The sequence below is a fragment of the Tursiops truncatus genome, chromosome 10 (genome assembly GCF_011762595.2).
Source record: "Tursiops truncatus isolate mTurTru1 chromosome 10, mTurTru1.mat.Y, whole genome shotgun sequence".
Lineage (NCBI taxonomy): Eukaryota > Metazoa > Chordata > Mammalia > Artiodactyla > Delphinidae > Tursiops > Tursiops truncatus.
The window spans coordinates 42,205,704-42,226,614 of NC_047043.1; the positions used below are offsets into that span (position 1 = coordinate 42,205,704).

Consider the following 20,911-nt stretch of genomic DNA (forward strand, 5'->3'; position numbering starts at 1 on the left):
ATGGAAGAAAAAAAAAGTACTGCCAAAATCAGGGTTTAAAAAAAGCAGCTATTTGTATAGACAGAAAATAATTTTTGCTAAGTTGAGTGAGTTTGAAATACATAAAGTATAGTTTATAAAAATCGTATATGACTAAGAGAATTAATAAGAACTTAGGTTGAACAAAGTAGAAATTTAACAGTGCTCCTATATTTATGTTTAGTTCTCTAGCCATGAAAGGCATATTGATGATTTTGCTCATTTTTATGCAGTGGGAAAGGAGCAAAAATCTGAGCACACTGGAAGGATCTATGTTCTCTGATGTGCTTTAAGATATTACACAAGTTAGAAAATCCATAAGTCACAGCTTACGTGGGTTTGGAAAATTAACAAATACTGATCTTAAACCCCAGAGGAAATCTATGGCATATTTATTTTCAGTAGAAATCTAGTCATTTTTACCATAAAGATACAGGAATTCTTCTCAGTGGAAACTCTTCTGAATCATTCACATAAAATGACCAAGGCGGTTGTTTTGCTTAGCTATCTTTTAAATCTCTCTTATGGCTTGATTCATATCAAAAAAAAAAAAAAAGACTTTCTTAGAAACTGACATATTGCCATAGATTTATTTATGTTTTAGTGTTTTTAAAATTCTATAGAAATATGATAGAAACAGAAGCCATTTTAAAACGTTCTGGAGAAATTTAGATTAAGTTTTACATTTCGTTATGATACTGAAAAATATATTGTGGCACTTAAAGAAAAAGAAAATATAATTATACTTAAATGTTGTAATAAGAGCTCTCTAGACACCTTAATAATTATAGATGTTCAGCTATGAACTTATCTGATCCTTCACGTGATCAGTTGGGAATTTGTTTATGCCTGGGTATTACCCCTCTTTGTATACACCCACGCACACAAACACACACACACATTTACCCCAAAAGATGTCCAATATTTCTTACTTCCCTTTATCCATTTCTCCATCTCTGATTTTATATAATATCTTAAGTTTTGGTTTGAATGAAACTATTTAATACCAAGCTCCTTAAGATGGTACATATCTATTCACGGTACCCTCTCTGAATATAATATTTATATGTGTATAATGCTTAAAGTGTAAATATATAAATTAAAATTACCTGAGAAATTATCACAGGCAATATAATAATCCCCGGACAAAAGGTCAAATAAATAGTGAATTCTTCTAGTCACACGAGCTCATTCCCTCACAATACAAATAATTACATAGCCATTAACTCCCAGGTCTTAGGCACTTTATTCTTATGCCTTCAATCTGCCCTTTTCACACATTGATTTAATTTCTGGACTACAGGGAAAATTTAATTTTACTTATTCACTGTATTTATTTAAGTATTTGAAGATAACTATTCTTCAACTGTCCTCCTAATTTATTCTTAAATATTCATCCAAAAGTCAAGCAGGTATACTCTAATTATCCTCAGCATTAAACATAAAGAAGTACTTCATTTATACTAATATTTATGTAAAACAAACATAGGAGTATATGTTCCTTTTTCCTATCAGAACATTTAGCAAGATATGCGATTTTTGCAGTTTCTTGGAAGTAGAGACTCTCATTTATTTGTTTGAAACCAATTGTCAGCACCATAAATTCAGCAACAGGGAGCCATATGGTTTTATGAACAAAAAAGACTTAATTGCTTTAAAAGATAAAGTTCAGATAAGGGAAGAGAATATTATCAAATCTCAAAATATTTAAGAGATCCTCCGATAAGTGGACATAATTCAACTTTTTGAACTGAGATACATAATAATGAGAAACTGTAGTCAAAACAGCCAGACAAAAAGAAAAATATCACCCTTGATCTCTGAATTTCTTCTGCTACTTATTAGCACTATGTCAGCTGATATTCAGATTAACCAGCCACATAGATCATTTGACCCTTGAGACAGATAAATAGTCATCTGACAACACAAGGGCTTAATTTGGAAAATTTTCCCCCGAGTTAAAAAAGACTGTGTTTGGGAATCTGAGGATAACACAGCAAACTTATTTAATCAGATACTTGCATTGAAAAGCAGCAGATTCCAGGACTTAACTAAATTTAAGCAGATATCTCATTAAGAACTCCTCATCTCTCTCAGACAGATGCTCACATTTAATAAAAGTAAAAGAATATCAAGTTAGTAACTCACATATTAATTTAATATATAATGACATGAGGACTTTAGATTATAAACTAGATTTTTCTAATTAGGAGTATATATTCTGTAATTCGAAAGATGTCATGGAATTTTTGAAAAATCTGATTTAAGACAGCATATTTAGAAGCTACCACAGCATATTGCAATTTTGGAGAAAAATTTTATCAGTGCTTTAAACTACTCTTCACATAATAAGGAACAATAGAAATAAGCAACAGTTCAAGGTTGTAGAAAAAGAAAACCTAATCCCATTTCTTATTAATGTAGGTGTGGCAGTTGTCAATTTGCAAGAATGAGCCCCAAAATTCCAAGTGGAAAGGTAGAGAACATGGCAAAACCCTGGGTAATAAAAGTTTTAAAATACTCATTTTCAGTTTAATTGTACTGATAACTGAAGTTAAGACCCTTTTTATAATTTGAATAATAATGTTGGTGGAAATAAAAGAGGATGAAATTGTTGGTGCTTTTAGAAAAGCTCTGAAATATCAATATATTTATGTACATATATAATTTCTAAAAATGGAAGGAAGAAAACTTTTGTGTACTAACAAGCAAAAAAATAAATAAAAAGCTATAACTTTACCCCTTTACAATGTCTGGGAAATATAGCTGCTAACCAACACGGGCTATATCCTGAGGAGGCAATAATTACAATGGTTTGTTTCCTTGACTTTCAAAGAGGTCTTCTATGATGTGTTTCCAATCAATTCATAGAGTATCTTCATTTTCTGATTTTTTTTATGGGAAATATCACTTATGTAGTGGGGATTTTATGCAATTTGCTAAAAAAGTTAGCACAACATATATTAGGAGTTCTTGGGTCCCACACTTTAAAAAAGACGATCAATGTTTTTTAACCATGTTTTCTATGAGCATTAAACTACTGCTTGTAAGAAGCCATGTTGATGTGTAATGTTTGCTAATAGGTTTATGAAGCCAAATGATAGTAATTTACACTGAGGCATCTCTGGGTTGAAAATTTTTTCTGATAGTTATGTACGTCAGCCTTTAATCAATTATCCTCATATATTACCCTATAACAAGGGTCGTTATCCTTATATTCATTGATGCAGTTAGTTATCTCAAAAATAATCATGTCACTTTTTTATAAGAATAAAATTGTTGGGCCTCAAGAAAACTACCATATTAAGTACTAATAATTTGATATTCTCCAGTGCCTATGAAGACCTAGCCAATATAAGCAATCAATTGATCATGACACATATCTCTGAATGTTCATTTCTGTTGGCTTCATACCCTAGATCAGAGGTATTTAAAAGCTTCCTACCAATAATCATTTCATCAACCAAAATTATTAGACTTGTGCCTAATAACATAACTATACACTATGCTTCCAACTCAAGATTTAAGAACATATATCAACAATCTTACCTCTCTCCGGTGGACTATCATTTGTGAATTTATCTAAAGTCTTATTAAATCATCTGTAAAATCTCCACAATGAAAGAAGTGATCCTAATTTAAGGAGTACCATGTAGAGTTAATTCTCTATGCATTTTCTCTTTCAGTTCAACTCAAACACCTTTATTCCTGTCTCACCATGTTCCGGGTACTATTGCTTAATATAGTCTCACACTGTCCTTGGAAGGTAATTACCATTACACTCATTTAATTAACGCTATGGCTAAAATGTAAAGTATTTTGTCAGAGCCAAGATTTGAATCTAGTTTTCCTAACGATTTCTCTTAGAATTTATATTTCCAAAATGGAGGGATCAATTCTATTCCTTTATTCTCTTTATTTAAATTAAGTATCAAAACCTTAAACTCTAAGTTATAACAATAACTATAAATTTCTTTATATTATATTTAAGCATTAATGATAATGAATTTAATTTGATAGTTTCATACCTCTGAAATCTTTTTTTCTTTCTTGATTTGGCTACAAAATTTAGTGAAACTTTGAAATCTCTGACTTTAAATCTGAATTTTTACCTTGATACGCTTGGAAATTACGCCACAACTTTGTCCAAAGAAAAACGGATTTTAGAGTCTTATTAAAAAAGAACCTTATACTGCTTCTTGGACATTGAACAATACTCTGACAAAACAACATTTTGATGACTTGAATACAAATGAATCAGAAACATACGGATTGAATTTTCCTTGACATATAAGTGGGTTTGAATAGAAAGGAAAAAGTCATTGGCAAAATTTACTCTGAGTATTGCCAAACCTAAAATGTCTGAAAACATAGGGTTTTTAAAAAGACATTCTAATGATCCCAAAAATACTATCTTTGTTTTTCCATCTCTAAATTATTCTATAAACCCAAATTTGAAAAAAATGAATTAATTTACTTGGAAGGTTTAAACTATATAAAACATCAAACAATGGAAAATTACACTGTTTGGGGAGAAAACCCAAGTCTTAAAAGCTAGATTAAATTGCTATCTGGGTAATAAACTCTGTGTATGTGTATATATATATATATATAGGACATATGTATAGTAGATATATATATAGGATATAAATATATATATAGGATATGATACCAATTACTGTAGTTTTATTAACAATTTTAATAAGGATCTAACAAGCCAGGTAATTAATGTATGTTTATAATTTAGGGAACTGAACATCTTAAATTATAAGAAAGACCTAAATCTACTCATTTGCTGCTAAAAAAAGAGTACCTATTTTATCATAGAGGGTTATTAACCACCATGAGGGAGTGTTAGAAAATTCTGAAACTGATTTAGCACAATTGGATACAACCACTTGTATGGAATTTCTAGATTTTGCCGTTAAGAAGCAGCAATGTTTCCTTTCCATTTGCTTGCTCATATGTTTGCTTTATTTAGCTGAAACAGACATTTGGAACTCAGAGAATTATCTATTCTGCATGAAAAAAATCAATAGACTATCCTTAAACTCTCCTGCCAAATCCATGGCAGTTCACTTATCAAATTTCTAAAAAGAATATTTTACAAACTGACATACTTTCCACAGGTCCTCTGAGGAATCATGATGCTACTTTTGATTTCAACAGTCTTTTGATTTCCAAATATATTTAGATCTCTTAGCTATTTTTTCTTTGTGGAAGCAAGATAAACAAAATTTAATAACTTATATCACTGACTTTCTCCTCACCTTATGATTGAAACGATTTTAATCTGTACCATGGTTTGTGGTATAAAATTCAGTGTTACACCAAATTGGTTTGGTTAATAATCACCCCAATTTACAGTTTGGAATGTCTTCTTAAGAGTAACATGTTCGGGCTTCCCTGGTGGCACAGTGGTTGAGAGTCTGCCTGCCAATGCAGGGGACACGGGTTCGTGCACTGGTCCGGGAGGATCCCACATGCCGCGGAGCGGCTGGGCCCGTGAGCCATGGCCACTGAGCCTGCGTGTCCGGAGCCTGTGCTCCGCAACGGGAGAGGCCACAACAGTGAGAGGCCCGCGTACCGCAAAAAAAAAAAAAAAAAAGTAACATGTTCATATATGTAAAATAGATAAACAACAAAATCCTGCTGTATAGCACAGGGAACTATATTCTATATCCTGTAATAAACCATAATGGAAAAGAATATGAAAAAGTATATATATATATAACTGAATCACTTTACTGAACACCAGAAACTAACACAACATTGTAAATCCACTATCAATTAAAAAAAAAAGGAGTAACATGTTCAATGACAGGTGGTCCATAAGAGCCTTTTAAGTCACAAACTCATTCAACAATCATTCAAAACATGTTTTTAATACCTACAACCTGCACGGTGCCAAGTACCAAGGGTACCACTGTGAACCAGAAATACACATCCATGACCTTATGAAGTGGATATTCATTCAAATATGTAATCATGAAAGTGTTACTCTGATCGATTAAAGCAGCAAGTCTAGTTCTTTAATGACCTGTGGTCAAGTTACAAGAATATACACATAAATTAGATGTCATGTGCCTTCCATCATTTGTCTCCAAATCACTTTCCTAATAGCATCTGCAATCATATTTATACATGAAAGCTGTTCTAGCCAAATCTGGACTGCAGAATGTTCTAGACAACACCATGCCTTTTTGCCGTTCTATGTATTTACTCACATTGTTTCCTCATCCAGGAACTACCTCTCTCCTCCTTTCTCACCACCACACCCTCTCCCTCCTCATCTTCATTTCTTGAAATCTTACCCAGCTGACCTAGCCCAGAAGTTACATGGACCACAGTTCTTTGGCTCCATTTGGACTTAACCATCTCCTTACGTTTCCTATAGTGTCTTGATTATATCACTATTTTTAGGATTTAGGGCACTTTAGTCTTTCTTAAGTAGCTATATTTGTCTGTCTCCCAGGTCATTGTCTCCTTAACACTTTGTCTTGCATGAATAGACACTCGAAGATTTTATGTCGAACAAATGAATAAATGAATAATAATCAACAAATGAATTTGAAAGGAGACTTTCCTGAGTTTCATTTTTTCACGACTTCCAATTACTTTTGCTGAGAAGTAAGCATATTCAGATTCCATTGTTGCAAATAAAAAGTGATCTGTCTGCTCTGGCTTAAATACAAAAGGCCAGCTTGTCTAGCATATTTAATCATTTTAATATTTTCATATCAGACAATATTAAAGAACCAAAGAAGAGCAACAAAAGGCTGTGTATCTCAAACCTAACTTTTAAAAAAAGAATTTGGAAAACTTTGAAAGAAGTGAAATGTTAGTTTATTTTAGGCTCCAAAAAATCACATAAATAATATGTCATTTAAAGTAAAATTACCCCTAAAATATAAGAGAAATCAATCAAAGGAAAAGGATAAACAAAATATAAAGTAGTTCTCAGAGAGAAAAGGATGACTTGAACGCAAGTTAGAACTAAATAGTATAGGGCCCTCCAATTTCTTCCCCTAGATACAGCTTCCTGATCTTTAAAAGACTGTAGCTCGAATTTGCTCACTGTTCTGCACTCAGAGTCCATTGGACTCTTAGTGTGTAGCGAAGTGCATTCAATAATATTATGTGCTGACTACCTCATGCCTCACTCAACTGCAAGCCTCGTGAAGCCATCTCTCTACTTGCTCACTATTTTATCTCCAGCATCAAGCCAAGCACACAGCACATCGCTACTCGGTGAGCATTTCTGAGCATAAGAATAACATCTGGAGCTTCTCAAAAAAGATTTCCTATAGACCTGTGGACTAAGAATGACACCTGCCATATCAGTAAACAAAGGATGTTGCAGCCAACAAGCTGCAGCCACCCCAATGGTGAGTCCTGAGGGAAGTTGGAGTGGAAACAGGATGTCCACCATCAAACCATCAGCCACTGCAGCTGCTCCCTGATGGTGCACCCTGAGGAGACTCAGGATGAGAAAGCACATGATACTGACCCCAGACAGCTGAGATGCATATCAAAGGAATGATTTCAGACTCTTGCATCTTCCCATATATAAATCTCTTAACTTGAGATGCCTGGTTTTCTTTAATTAACAATAATCTTTTGATGTTCTGACTACCTGGTCTTTGTTGTAAAAACTCCTGTATATCCTGGCTCCTCCCCTACCTCTTTGGAGCTCTCCTTTAGAGCTATCTGAGAGGCTGTGTCCTGGGCTTAAGTCCCCAGTTTTGTCCACCAAGTAAAATATAACTCTCAACTTTTAGGTTGTGCTTTTTTTTTTTTTTTTTTCAGTCAACAGATCCCTCCCAGAAGTGATTCTGGAGCTGTTGACTTTGACCAAATATTATAATATGTTAAGACCTAACTCAGTATCATTTTCTGCAGTTTTTTATGACTCTTTTGTTCCATCCCCATCCTCCTCTGTATTATGGTAGGTCCTTTGTCTGTTTCCCTATCATCTATTTTGATATATATTTCTTTTTATAAATCAGGTTTTTGAGACATACTTTGAATATGGTAATATCCATTCTTCTTTAGTGTACAGTTCTATACATTTTTACAGATTATATAGTTGTGTAACCACCACAAAATCAAGACATAGATCCATGGCATTTTATACATCGCTTTCTTTTGGTATTGTTATATCACAGTTGTTCTACTTGTTTGCATACATGTCTTCAACACAAGACTAAAAACTGCAAGAGCAGGAACAGAACTTAATTCTTTACCCCCCACACCCACTGCAGAGCCTGACAATAAACGTGTGTTCGGTAATGTGTTTATAAATAAGTTAACTAATCAATATATTGCCCTATCTTATAGAATGCACCACTTTGCACATTGTGTGTATAAAATATACATTGGTTAAATCCCACAAAAAGCTGTAACTCTCAATGTGTCCAAACCAGAACTCCCCAAAATTTATGAAATTCAGTGCTTACCATCTCCTGTTTCTGCACAGAGTTGTAAGCCCAAATTGTTCTGTGGATTAATCACCCAATGATTGCTGGTCACAGTGATATCAAAGACAAGCCAACCCACATCTAGAGCTTGGGCCTTTCTTGTGTCTAACAAGAACAGATCTGCATCCCTAAAAGAAGAAAGAGAACAGCAAAAAAGAGTTACAGGTTTGAATGAAGATCATCATTTCCTACACTTAAGTGAAAACACTGCAAAAGCATTCTTACAATAACAGGAGTTCATTAAAGGATAAGAGGAACAAAGGACTCAAGTGATGAGTAATAAGATACAGAACCTTTTATTGCTGGAATCTCAGCCCAAACCTGGTGCAGATTAGGAATATCTGACAGTAATTTCCATTTGCCTGCTCTTCACTGTCAAGTTTCCTTTACAAAGGGACTTAGTGGTCTTGGTTTCGTCCCTGATAATCAGTGTTTTCCCAAACCATTACCTATAAGTAGCAGTACACTGGCAAGTACACAAGCAAGGGTTAAACTGAATAGAGACAGAAGTGAAAGTAGCTGCTCCAGTCTGGACGGATGTGGATTCTCCAAGGAGATGGAGGGCAGGCAGGCTGTGATGCAAGCCTCTGTTTTAGAGGGAGTTTTCCTTTTGTTTACCACTTTCATTATACTTTTTTCCATTTTTATTACATATATTTTTCATTTTTATTTCATTTTCTATTTTTATTATATAATTAATTATTTTATGGATCCCAGAGGCCAAGAGAGGGTCACCAAGTATACCACTGGATTAAGGGAGAAATCCCATAGATTGAGCTATGGCTCTTCCCTGACTCACTTTAACACTTTCTTTGTGCACAAGTCCCCTGGGGACAGTAGTACCTATGCATATAAACTTGTATGTTTTAGGATAATCTCCACAGTGTTACTGTTATTAACATTTATCAATCTTAACTTTAGTATTAAATTTACAAATGTATGAGTATTTGTCAAACTATAATGAATTATTTTATTTATTATATCCTTACTACAGGCAGCTTCTGAGCTAAGTGCTACATCTTTTTGATGTTTAGTCATTATTTTAATTTGTTTTATTGAAGTATAGTTGATTTACAGTGTTGTGTTAATTTCTGCTGTACAAAAACATGATTCAGTTATACATATATGTATACACATCCTTTTTCATATTCTTTTCCATTATAGTTTATCACAGGATATTGAATATAGTTCCCTGTGTTATACAGTAGGACTTTGTTGTTTATCCATTCTATATATAATAGTTTGCATCTGCTAATCCCAAACTCCCAATCCATTCCCCCCCCACACCCCTCTCCCTTGGCAACCACAGGCCTGTTCTCTATGTGACATTTAATCTTTACAATAGATTTTTATATTGATGAAATTAAGGCTCAGATAGGTTGATGGTAAAAACAATGGAACTCCATCAAAGTAGAATAGAAATACACTCTTATGCATTTTATGATTGTGCTGAATCTGACAGCATATTATTCATATGAGGAAGATCAGAGCTTTGTCATAATAAGCTATGTTAAATACTATTCTACTGTATTTTCCATCTATCTGTATCTTAGAAGTCACTTTAAAGGTGGATTACAAAATGTAAAAAACTAATTTTGGATAAAATCAAATCATACATATTTATTATTTTCTTAGAAAAAAATCTATAATTGAAAACTGAACTATAGCAGAAGTAAAGAATATCAGTCAATATTTTAGAAGGTACCGCTCCATTTCTTTAATTAAACTTGATTTATACCATTCTTCCATTAACCTAGAGAACTTAAAATTAATGTTTTATGATCAATTATATTGTCCAGCTACCATACACCAAAATATGCAGCTTTAATTCTCCTTCACAATTTTAATCATAGTGATTACCAAAGGAGGGTTACAGACACTTTTTCACATCCAATACAGGAATCAGTTTGAGTCACCGCAGACATACGACAGGCATATACTACAATTCAATGAAAAGATTAATTCATTCCACTTGAATTTTAAGGACCCATTATTTTCACAGTGTGTGGAATGTAAATCAAATTCTCCCTCTTCCTCCTAAATTGGAAAACCTACCAAATAAACAGAATCTAAGAAAATATGGATTATTCTTAAATTTTTGAAATATTTAAAAAATGTCTTTGAGACTGTAATCTTGGAAGTAACTTAATCACGTTATCAGCTTCTTAAACAGAAGAAAGATTCACCTTGTAGCTTGGAAAATACACAAGTGCTACCCTGCTTTCAAAGCCTGCTTTCATTTGAAATATGGTAAAGATGTTCTAATAAACTCTGCAAAGCATAAAATGCCATCCCTTGGTGTGATATAAATAAACATTTGAAAAACAAAAAAGAACAAAGAGGTAAATTCTGAGATCAATTTCAACTAGTTAACAAATATCTTTATGTAGTTATTTAGGTGTGTTTTCTATTATTTTTAAATTGTGCTACTTTTCCAGAAAAAAAATTTCTCTAACTATTCATATTCAAGTCTCAACACTGTTAAGCATGTCTATGAGGAAAACAGTTTCAGTTTTAATGAATATATTTAGAAAAAGCATCAGCCAACAGACCCAAGCAAACCCTAAATACCTGAATTTCAGTGATGCAAATCTAATTCATTGGAAGATAAACCTAGGCCAACAGTATGATTTGAAAAAATCCATATATTTCTAGTTCACCTCTGAAAAGTTATGAATGATCGGTTGTCTTCATAAGCTTCATGGATTCCTATTCTTGAGCAAAACTATTTTATTTTTGACTGTTAACTTCTATTCTTTAATTTCTCCTCTTTCCTTTTGTGTAAAGAGCTCTTCTGCACTACCTACAGACAAGAGAATATGCTTTAGGAGAGTCAAGTCTGTTTATTTTTTTTTTTAATTTATTTTTTGGCTGTGTTGGGTTTTTGTTGCTGTGTGCGGGCTTTCTCTAGTTGGGACGAACAGGGTCTACTCTTCGTCAAGGTGCGTGGCTTCTCATTGCAGTGGCTTCTCTTGTGGAGCACGGGCTCTAGGCACACGGGCTTCAGTAGTTGCAGCACACGGGCTCAGTAGTTGCAGCACGTGGGCCCTCGGGCATGCAGGCTTCAGTAGTTTTGGCACATGGGTTTATGGCTCACGAGCTCTAGAGTGCAGGCTCAGTAGTTGTGGCTCACGGGCTTAGTTACTCTATAGTATGTGCAATTTTCCCGGACCAGGGATTGAACCCATGTCCCCTGCATTGACAGGTGGATTCTTAACCACTGTGCCACCAGGGAAGTCCTCAAGTCTATTTTTAATAAGCACAGTGGTAATAATTTTGTAATTTTCATTCATGTAGCAACTTTCATAACAGCATCTTAAAAATAAATTCCTATCCATTCTGTAGAAATCGAGACATGATTTCTTTGGAAGTATAAAATTATTCCACTAAAGAAGAGCACTTACCTCCCTGGAAGTAGCAGAATATACTAAATATATCCTATAAGCAGTATAAAATAAACTTGTTAAAGTTGCCTTGCCTTAACACTTTTACCATTTTTTTAAGAAATTCTTACAACATCTAATAAAAGAAAATTTAAAATATTAATGCATTTAAAAGGAATGCAGCACAAAGAAAATATATATGTAGAAAAATATATTCATTTGTAGCAGAAATAAATCCATAATATAATTATTTTATATGATGTACAATTACAGTAATGAAACTAAAATTAAAATCTGCATTCTAGTAAAGGAAATAAAGTCCACCTACATGGACGTATGCAAGCATTTCAGAATGTTACTGTTTTAGTACCCTAAGGCTGCCATAACAAAGTACCAGAGCCTGAGTGGCTGAAACAGTAGAAATTTATTGTCTCACAGTTCTGGAGGCTGGATGTCTAAACTCAAGGTGTTGGCAGGGTTGGTTCTGTTGAGGGCTGTGAGGGAAGAATCGCGTTGGCTTGTAGATGGCTGTTTCCTCCCTGCATCTTCATATCACTTTCCCTATGTGTATATCATTGCATCCAAATTTCCCATTTTTATAAGGACACCAGTCATATTGGATTAATACTCACCCTCATTTTAATTGAGTTACCTCACTAAAGAGTCTGTTTCCAAATAAGATCACATTCTGAGATACTGGAGGCCAGGACTTCAATATATGGATAGGGGAGAGAGAGGAACATGGTTCAACCCATAATACTATTTTAAAATATTTTTTAAAGGCAAGAATAATCCTGGATGTGAACATTCTGTGTTTATAGACATTATAGCAATTGCCCACATTGAAATATTTTCAAAGACTAATACGTGAAAGTCAATTTATATTGATCAAAATAACTCATAATAATGAAAATTTGTATTTTTCTTTTTCAGATAGAATTTGAACCTTTGTCTTGAGTATGATACAGATCAGCATAATAATTTCTCATACAGTTAAATGAATCTATCATGCAGTTGTTAAATACAGAGTCATATTGAACAGATAAAGGATTTGCATCACTCAGATTTATTGGATATGAAATATATAGACATACTGAATACAATTAATCACAGGCAAAAAATAATATGTAGATATGTAGATACAGTTAGAATTCAATACAAATACATGTGAACATATCTTACTTCAATCATGACCAGAGGTTTAAACATATATTTTCATGGGAAATTGGTAGGGTTGAAGATACTGCTTTGCAAGGGTGCTTTTTATTTTACTGAGAGAGGAAAGGGTTTTGTATACATGCCTTGGGAGCGTCAAAATACCAAAAGGGTAGGAACTTCACTAAAGACTGAGCAGCAGGAGCCACATTTAGCAAAATTTGAGTTATCATCATTCTTACCACTCTTTTAAAAATAAAGAGTCTTACATATCTAAGACTATGACACTGGAAGAAATAAAGTGTATTGTAACAAAATAAACTAGAATTTGGGGACCAGACGGAGCTTGAACAATAAAGGAATTCCTCAGCCTCTGTTTCCCCATGCCTAAAAGATAGTATGATAATCACTGCCTTAAGAGATTTTGTGAAGACCAAATGTAATATAATCTGAAGATCTATCTGGAAGAGAGGAAATTATAGTTGAATCTTTACCTAGGATGTCAGACATTTTTCCCAGAAATAGAACATACAATCCTAAAATTTGTACAGAAACACAAAGACCCAAATAACCAAAGCAATCTGGAGAAAGAAGAACAAAACTAGAGGCATCACACTTACAAAGTTATACTAATCAAAAGAATTTGATATTGGCACAGAAACAGACACAGAGATCAATGGGGCAGTATAAAGAGCCAAGAAATAAACCCACATATATGGGTTAATTAATTTACAATGAAAGAACCAAGAATATACAACGTGGAAAGGCAGTCTCTTCAACAAAGTGTTGTGAAAACTGGACAGCTACATGCAAAAGAATGAAACAGGACTGTTATCTTACACCATACACAACCTTAACTTAAAATGAATTAAAGATTTGAAAGTAAAACCATAAAACTCCTAGAAGAAAACATAGCCAGTAAGCTCCTTGATATTGGTCTTTGCAATGATTTTTTTTTGGCTCTGACACCAAAAGCAAAAAGTGACAAAAGCAAAAATAAACAAGTGGAGCAACATCAAATTAAAAAGCTTTTGCACAGCAAAGGAAACCATCAACAAAATGAAAAGGCAACCTGTGGAATGGGAGAAAATATTTGCAAATCATATATCTGATAAGGAGTTATTATCCAAAATATATAAAGAACTTATACAACTCAATAGCAAAAAAAAAAAAAAAAATCTATTTAAAAATGGGCAAAGACATACAGATGGACAAGTACATGAAAAGATGCTGAACATCACTAATCATCAGGGAAATGCAAATCAAAACCACAATGAGATATAACTTCATACCTGTTAGAATGACTATTATGTATTAAAAAGACAAGAAATAACAGGTGTTGGTGAGTATGTAGAGGAAAAGGAACACTTGTGCACTGTTGGTGGGAATGGAAGTTGGTGCAGTCACTACAGAAAACTGTATGGAGGCACCTCAAAAAATTGAAAAAAAAAACAACTATCATTTGGGCCAGTAATTCTGGTTATTTATTGAAGAAAATGAAAACACTAACTCAAAAAGATATACACATCCCCATGTTCATTGCAATATTATTTACAATAGCCAAGATATGGAGACTACCTAAGTGTCCATCAACAGATGAATGGGTACAGAAAATGTGGCATATATATATATATATATATATATATATATATACACACACACAATAGAATATTATCCTGCCATAAAAAGAATGAAATCTTGCCATTTGTGACATGAGTGGACTTTGAGGCATTATAATAATTGAAATAAGCCGGATGGAGAAAGACAAACACTATCACTTATATGTGGAATCTAAAATAAAACAAAACAAAAACAACAAACAAACAAAGCCCAAGCACATAGATTAGTGGTACCAGAGGCAGGGAGTGGGAGTGAAAGAAATGGGTGAAATAGGTCCAGAGGTGTAAACTTCCAGTTATAAAATAAATAATTCATGGGACTGTAATGTACAGCATGGTAAATGTCTATAGTTAATAATACTGTATTACATATTTTGAAAGTTGCTGAGAGAGTAGGTCTTTAAAGTTCTAATTACAAGAAAGAAAATTTCTAACTAGGTATGGTGACAGAAGTTAACTGCAGTGATCATTTTGCAATATATGCAGATATTGGATCATTATATTGTATACCTGAAACTAATATAAAGTTATATGTCAATTATGCTTCAATAAAAAATACTTAAAAACGAACTAACAACAACAAAAAAATGTGTGAATTAGTGCTTTTGTTAACATAATATATCTGATGACAGCATTATACACAGACTCAAAAAAATGCTACTTTTATAACAACATAGATGAATCTGAAGACGATGAACTTTGTAATATCGTGATATATGATTCAAAATATGGCTATAGTGATGATGTCAAACGTGCATGTGAAAAGTTTGAAAAAAGTCTCTACATAGGGCTTCCCTGGTGGTGCAGTGGTTGAGAGTCCGCCTGCCGATGCAGGGCACGTGGGTTCGTGCCCCAGTCCGGGAAGATCCCACATGCCACAGAGCGGCTGAGCCCGTGAGCCATGGCCGCTGAGCCTGCGCGTCCGGAGCCTGTGCTCCGCAACGGGAGAGGCCACAGCAGTGAGAGGCCCATGTACCGCAAAGAAAACAAACAAAAAAAAGTCTCTACATATATATTTTCAAAGTGAAACAAGGAATATGACTACATTAATGAAATTTTATATAATGTGATTAAAATATGTAAAAATAATTATATTAATAGACGATTATATCTTTTTACTATTTAACTGCTACTATCATATTCATTATATATCTATGTCTATAAACACATCCAATTATATAAATATTCAATTTCCTCCTCTAATTTCTTTAATCTTTAACTTGAGTAAACCAAATATTTTTATACGATCGTATCATATTCTTCTTCATGATCCTTCTTATAATCAGGTACACAAACATGCTTAGTAACATACTATGTGGTTTTGGATGCTTGAAATGTTAACTCCTTCTACTTTCTACATAGCTGAATAACAGAATTAATGAAGTATTCTCATTATAAGCCCCAAATAAAAATTATAACCAGGAATGCCTGGGAGTCTACCTCTGAAAGTGAACAAAATAAATCACTGAATGCTAGAATTAAGTGGGATATAAATTATGTGCCAAACTGTTATTTGATTGATGAGAAAACTTAAAGAGAAATCAAATTATTTCCCATGGTCACTCACCCAGTTGGAAGACCAGAACCCAGGTTTCTATATTCCATTTTCAGAACACTTTCTCTTATATCACTGTAGCTCCCTTTTTAGTCCCAAACCATCTTTAACTGCCCTCTTTACACTGAAAGATAATTGGTTTTTGGATTGGAGTACTGAAAGGTTGAGCTGAGCTACCAGCCTAAAACAAGGTGGTAGACATGGAGCCAAGGAGTGACCATGTAATCAAGTTAAGATGAGGTCATTAGCATGGGTCTTAATCCAGAATGACTGCTGCCCTTATAAGAAAAGGAGAAGAGACACAGAAGGAAGACAGCCATATGAAGACAAAGGCAGAGATGGAACTTATGTTGACCCAAGCCAAGGAATATTTGGAGCTACCAGAAGCTGGAAGAAGCCAAAAACAATCTCCCCCTAGAGGTTTTGGAAGGAGTATTGTCTTAACAAAGCTTTGATTTTGGACTTCTAATCTCCGGAAGTGTGAGAGAATAAATTTCTGTTGTATTAAGCCATCCAAGTTTGTGGTAATTTGTTACAGCAGCTCTAGGAAACTAATACACTCCCCTAGTTTTCAGAGATTAAATATTTCATATTAAATAGGAGGTGGTCAGCAATATCAAATACTGAGAAGAATGGGAAGAACAAAAAAGTGTCTAGAAGATTTGGTAGCAAGGAGAACGTTGGTGGATAATCAGTAGAGTGGAGTTATCAAACTGCAGTAGGTTGAGGGGTGAATAAAAGATAAGAAAGTGATGTATTTAAAGCAAAGTTTTATAATATGAACTTCACTAAGATATGGAGAATAGAAATAATGTGGAATAGTAGGAACAAGGACAGTCAAATAGAGGGATTTTTAGTAAACACAAGAAACATCAAATATTTATAGGACACATTTAAATACATATTTAAAAGATAGAACATCTTATACTATTTCAACACAATAAGAAATGTGAGTGGACAACACAGAAAATCTTCCAAAATAAGCTTGTGCTTGATTACTTCTCTATGACAGTGTCCTTGGAGTTCATGTGTATTGTGAAAACTTCTTTATAGATGAAATCACTTCTCAGCAGGGGGAATTAGGTAAACTAATATACATCAGATGAGTCCTTGGATGGGACCCCCATTCATCTTTTGCAAAAATCTATTTTATCAAGGATATTGTTTCATAGGCTTGTGGCAAATAAATCCTTCTGCTTGTTTCTAAATATGGTTAACAAACAGTTCTCATTGGTATATTATTACTTGAGCAGAAAGTGTAGAACTCATGGCTCCTCTGAGAAGTCTCATTATAAGTTTACCTTTATAAAGAAAAGATTGTAATTATAGGTGGAATTGGTATCTGCTAAATTTCAACAATGACTTGCTGTACTTAGGCTTTGCTTAGTAATAGAAAAAATTATTATGCCCTTTAAGTCATCTTTCTGAGGTTTTGTTTATTCTTTAAATGAAGATTAAAATAAAATCTACCTCATAAATCCCTTGCAGGGATAAAAAACTACACAAATAAAAATATTATGCAAATTGCTATAATTGCAGTTTTCTTACCAAAACACATTTATGACAGGTAAGTATGTATATAATAAGTTGTATATCTTATGCTTCATGACAAAATTAGGGTCAGAAGTGATTTATGCAATCATTACTGTCAAAGTTCTTTAATAACCTGCACTTATAAATTTTAGATATAGAGATTCATTCATTTTCTTTAAATTTAGTAACATTTATTGATACATATAGCCCATAATGACCTTTTGTCCCTAAATTCCATTAGAGGCAAAAAATGAAGTTGAAAACATTTCAAAAAGGAAGTAAAATTATTTATGTAATCAACAAAAGATAATGAAAGAGAAATATTCTTTAGATTTTTATGGTTTCAATTATATGTATGCATACATATGTATGTATATATAGACATTAGAGAGAGAGAGAGAGAAGAAACAGTTAATCAGGAGCATAAACATTCTACTGTCTAACCAAGAAGCTCTAAATCTTGCCAAGAAAAGCTTTGGGAAGTTGTCTGGAAGATATACAGATACATTTCAGAGCAAAAGTTAAAATACTGTTCTATTTCCACGAGGCATGAACCTTACAGAGAACAGAGATATCTACACTTTTCCCAAACTTTCTACTAGTAAGACGTTTTCACCTCTTTCCATCTCCTTTTGTCTCTGAATAGCTTATCATGCCTAGTAGAAATGTAATGATGGCCACCCAAGAAGAAAGCATACATCTTTCTCTGGATATCTGACATAAATACACCACACCATCTGAGAAACCTGACATACAGCTCTAAAACAGAGCACATTAACAATGGATGCAAATTAATCAATGATATTCTCTGGGGCTTATAATGTCAAAATCTTCTCTCATGTGCAATTTCAGGTTTAAAAGTGTTAGAATTTGACTTTGTTAGCTGATTGATATTTTCAGATGGCAATTATTTTTTCTCCCAAAACAAATGTGAAATAACAAGCTTCTGTAAATCTCACAGAACACCAATTTTCAGAATATCTAATTCAATGCTGTATTTACATTTAAAAGGCACATATGCAAGCTGGTAAAATAGTAATATTAGATGGAATTGAATGGCAAAAAATGGGAAAACAAGTTGAATTCCCACTATGAAAATTCAATAACTTTTCCCTCTGTGGAATTTTTTAAATTGCCAAGATACTGATAATGTTAGCAGGTTTCCTGGCACTATATCATTCCATATTTTTCCCTTGCAGAGAGATCTAAACATGGGCTACTGAATACACACACACACACACACACACACACACACACACACACACACACACACGGGAGAGCGCCTCACTCAACAAGAAGCAAAGAAGTGAGACTATTACATACATGGTCCAACCACTTTTAATGCCCTCTAATGAATGAGTGATACACCCAGTTCAGGTTCCTAAGATCTCTTCCATATTATGACTCTTACGACCCCAAATATGAAATAGTCGGAGAAAAATTGACTTCATGGCATAAATTATTCCCATAATTTAGGTTTATAACTTAAATCTACAACTAGAGCAGTATTTCTCAACCTCAGCACTAGGGAAAATTTGGACCAGATCATTCTTTATTGGGTAGGGGTGTGTCCTGTTCATGGCAGAAGGTTTAGCAGCATCTTCCACTACCTACCCACTGGGTGCCAGTAGCCCTTCATCCCTCCACCCTCGCCAACTGGGACAACCAAAAATGCCTCCAGACATTGCTACATGTCTCTTGGGGGCTGAATCCCCTCAGCTGAGAACTTGAACTAGAGCTTGATCCCTGCACACTGCAGAAACACAAGCCATGCTTGTGTGCTCTCCTATATACCTAGAGCAGTCGGCACTGACCGTCTGAGTGTTAGTTATGCAGCTCTCAAGAGCTCATGAAATCTCCCTCGGTGGAAATTGTCGATGTGTATCCTGAAGTATGTCCACAGAAGAATCAAAAATCTTAGAGAAGCAGGAGGGGGGAGATGATGTCAATGTGAAACTGACTGTGGACTTGAATGATGACAGCTCAACTAAATATATCCAAGGGAAGATGACAAATGACAGCTAGCAGGCTGGTTTAAAATATTTTCGCAGTGGAGCACAGAAATTGATATTCATAGCAGAACATTAGGAAAAGGTTGAATTCTACACAGCATATTTTCTTTTGGGAATATATAAATGTATATATTGTGAAAAAATTAATTCAAGGAAAGCACTTAGCGTGGTGCCAGATGCATGGTGAGTGCCCATTAAGTGGGCAAGTGCTGACTGCTTTTCTTAGTAGTAGGACTACTAGCATTGTTCTCACTATTTAATTCTTTACACATTTAAACATTTTAATGCTTAGGAATATTTCTCCTAGGTGCCCTCTCTGTCTCTACCTCTCTTTCTCTCTCTGTCATTATAGAAAGTTCTCCTACACTGTTGGTGGGAATGTACCTTGGTGCAGCCACTGTGGAAAGCAATATGGAAGTTCCTCATAAAAGTAAAAATAGAGTTACAATATTCTCCACTCCTGAGCATATATCCAGATAAAACTATAATTCAAAAAGATACATGTGTACCTATGTTTATAGCAGCACTATTCACAATAACCAAGACATGGAAACAACCTAAATGTCCACTGACAGATGAATGGATAAAAAAGATGTGGTACATATATACAATGGAATATTACTCAGCCATAAAAAAGAACAAAATAATGCCACTTGCAGCTATATGGATGAAACTAGGGAATATCATACTAAGTGAAGTAAGTCAGAAAGAGAAAGACGAATACCATACGATATCACTTTTGTGTAGAATCTAAACTATGACACAGATGAGCCAATCTATGAAACAGAAATAGACTCAAGTCATAGAGAACAGACTTGTGGTGGCCAAGGTTGAGGAGGGGTGGGGGAGGGAAGGACTGGGAGTTTGGGGTTAGCAGATGCAAACTATCATATATAGAATGGATAAACAACAAGGTCCTACTGTATAGCACAGTGAACTATATTCAATATCCCATGATAAACCATAATGGAAAAGGATATGGAGAAGAATATGTGTGTGTATACATATATATATATATATATTTATATAAAACTGAGTCACTTTGCTGTACAGCAGAAATTAACACCACATTTTAAATCAACTATACTTCAATTTAAAAAAGTCAAAGAAATAGACTTAAAAAAAAAAAGTTCTTTCTCATCTTCAAAGGCCCAAC

General features: G+C 34.0%; 1 protein-coding gene across 2 annotated transcripts in view; it reads right to left on the reverse strand.

Annotated features, from left to right (window-relative positions):
* BMP5 (bone morphogenetic protein 5) overlaps window positions 1-20,911 on the reverse strand; it is a 119,135-nt gene that overhangs the window by 30,744 nt on the left and 67,480 nt on the right. For both annotated transcript variants that reach the window (XM_019931396.2, XM_019931395.3), the window contains exon 3: window positions 8,478-8,626. In XM_019931396.2, the coding sequence (XP_019786955.1) occupies window positions 8,478-8,626 (149 nt within the window). The remainder of the gene's footprint in view (window positions 1-8,477; window positions 8,627-20,911) is intronic.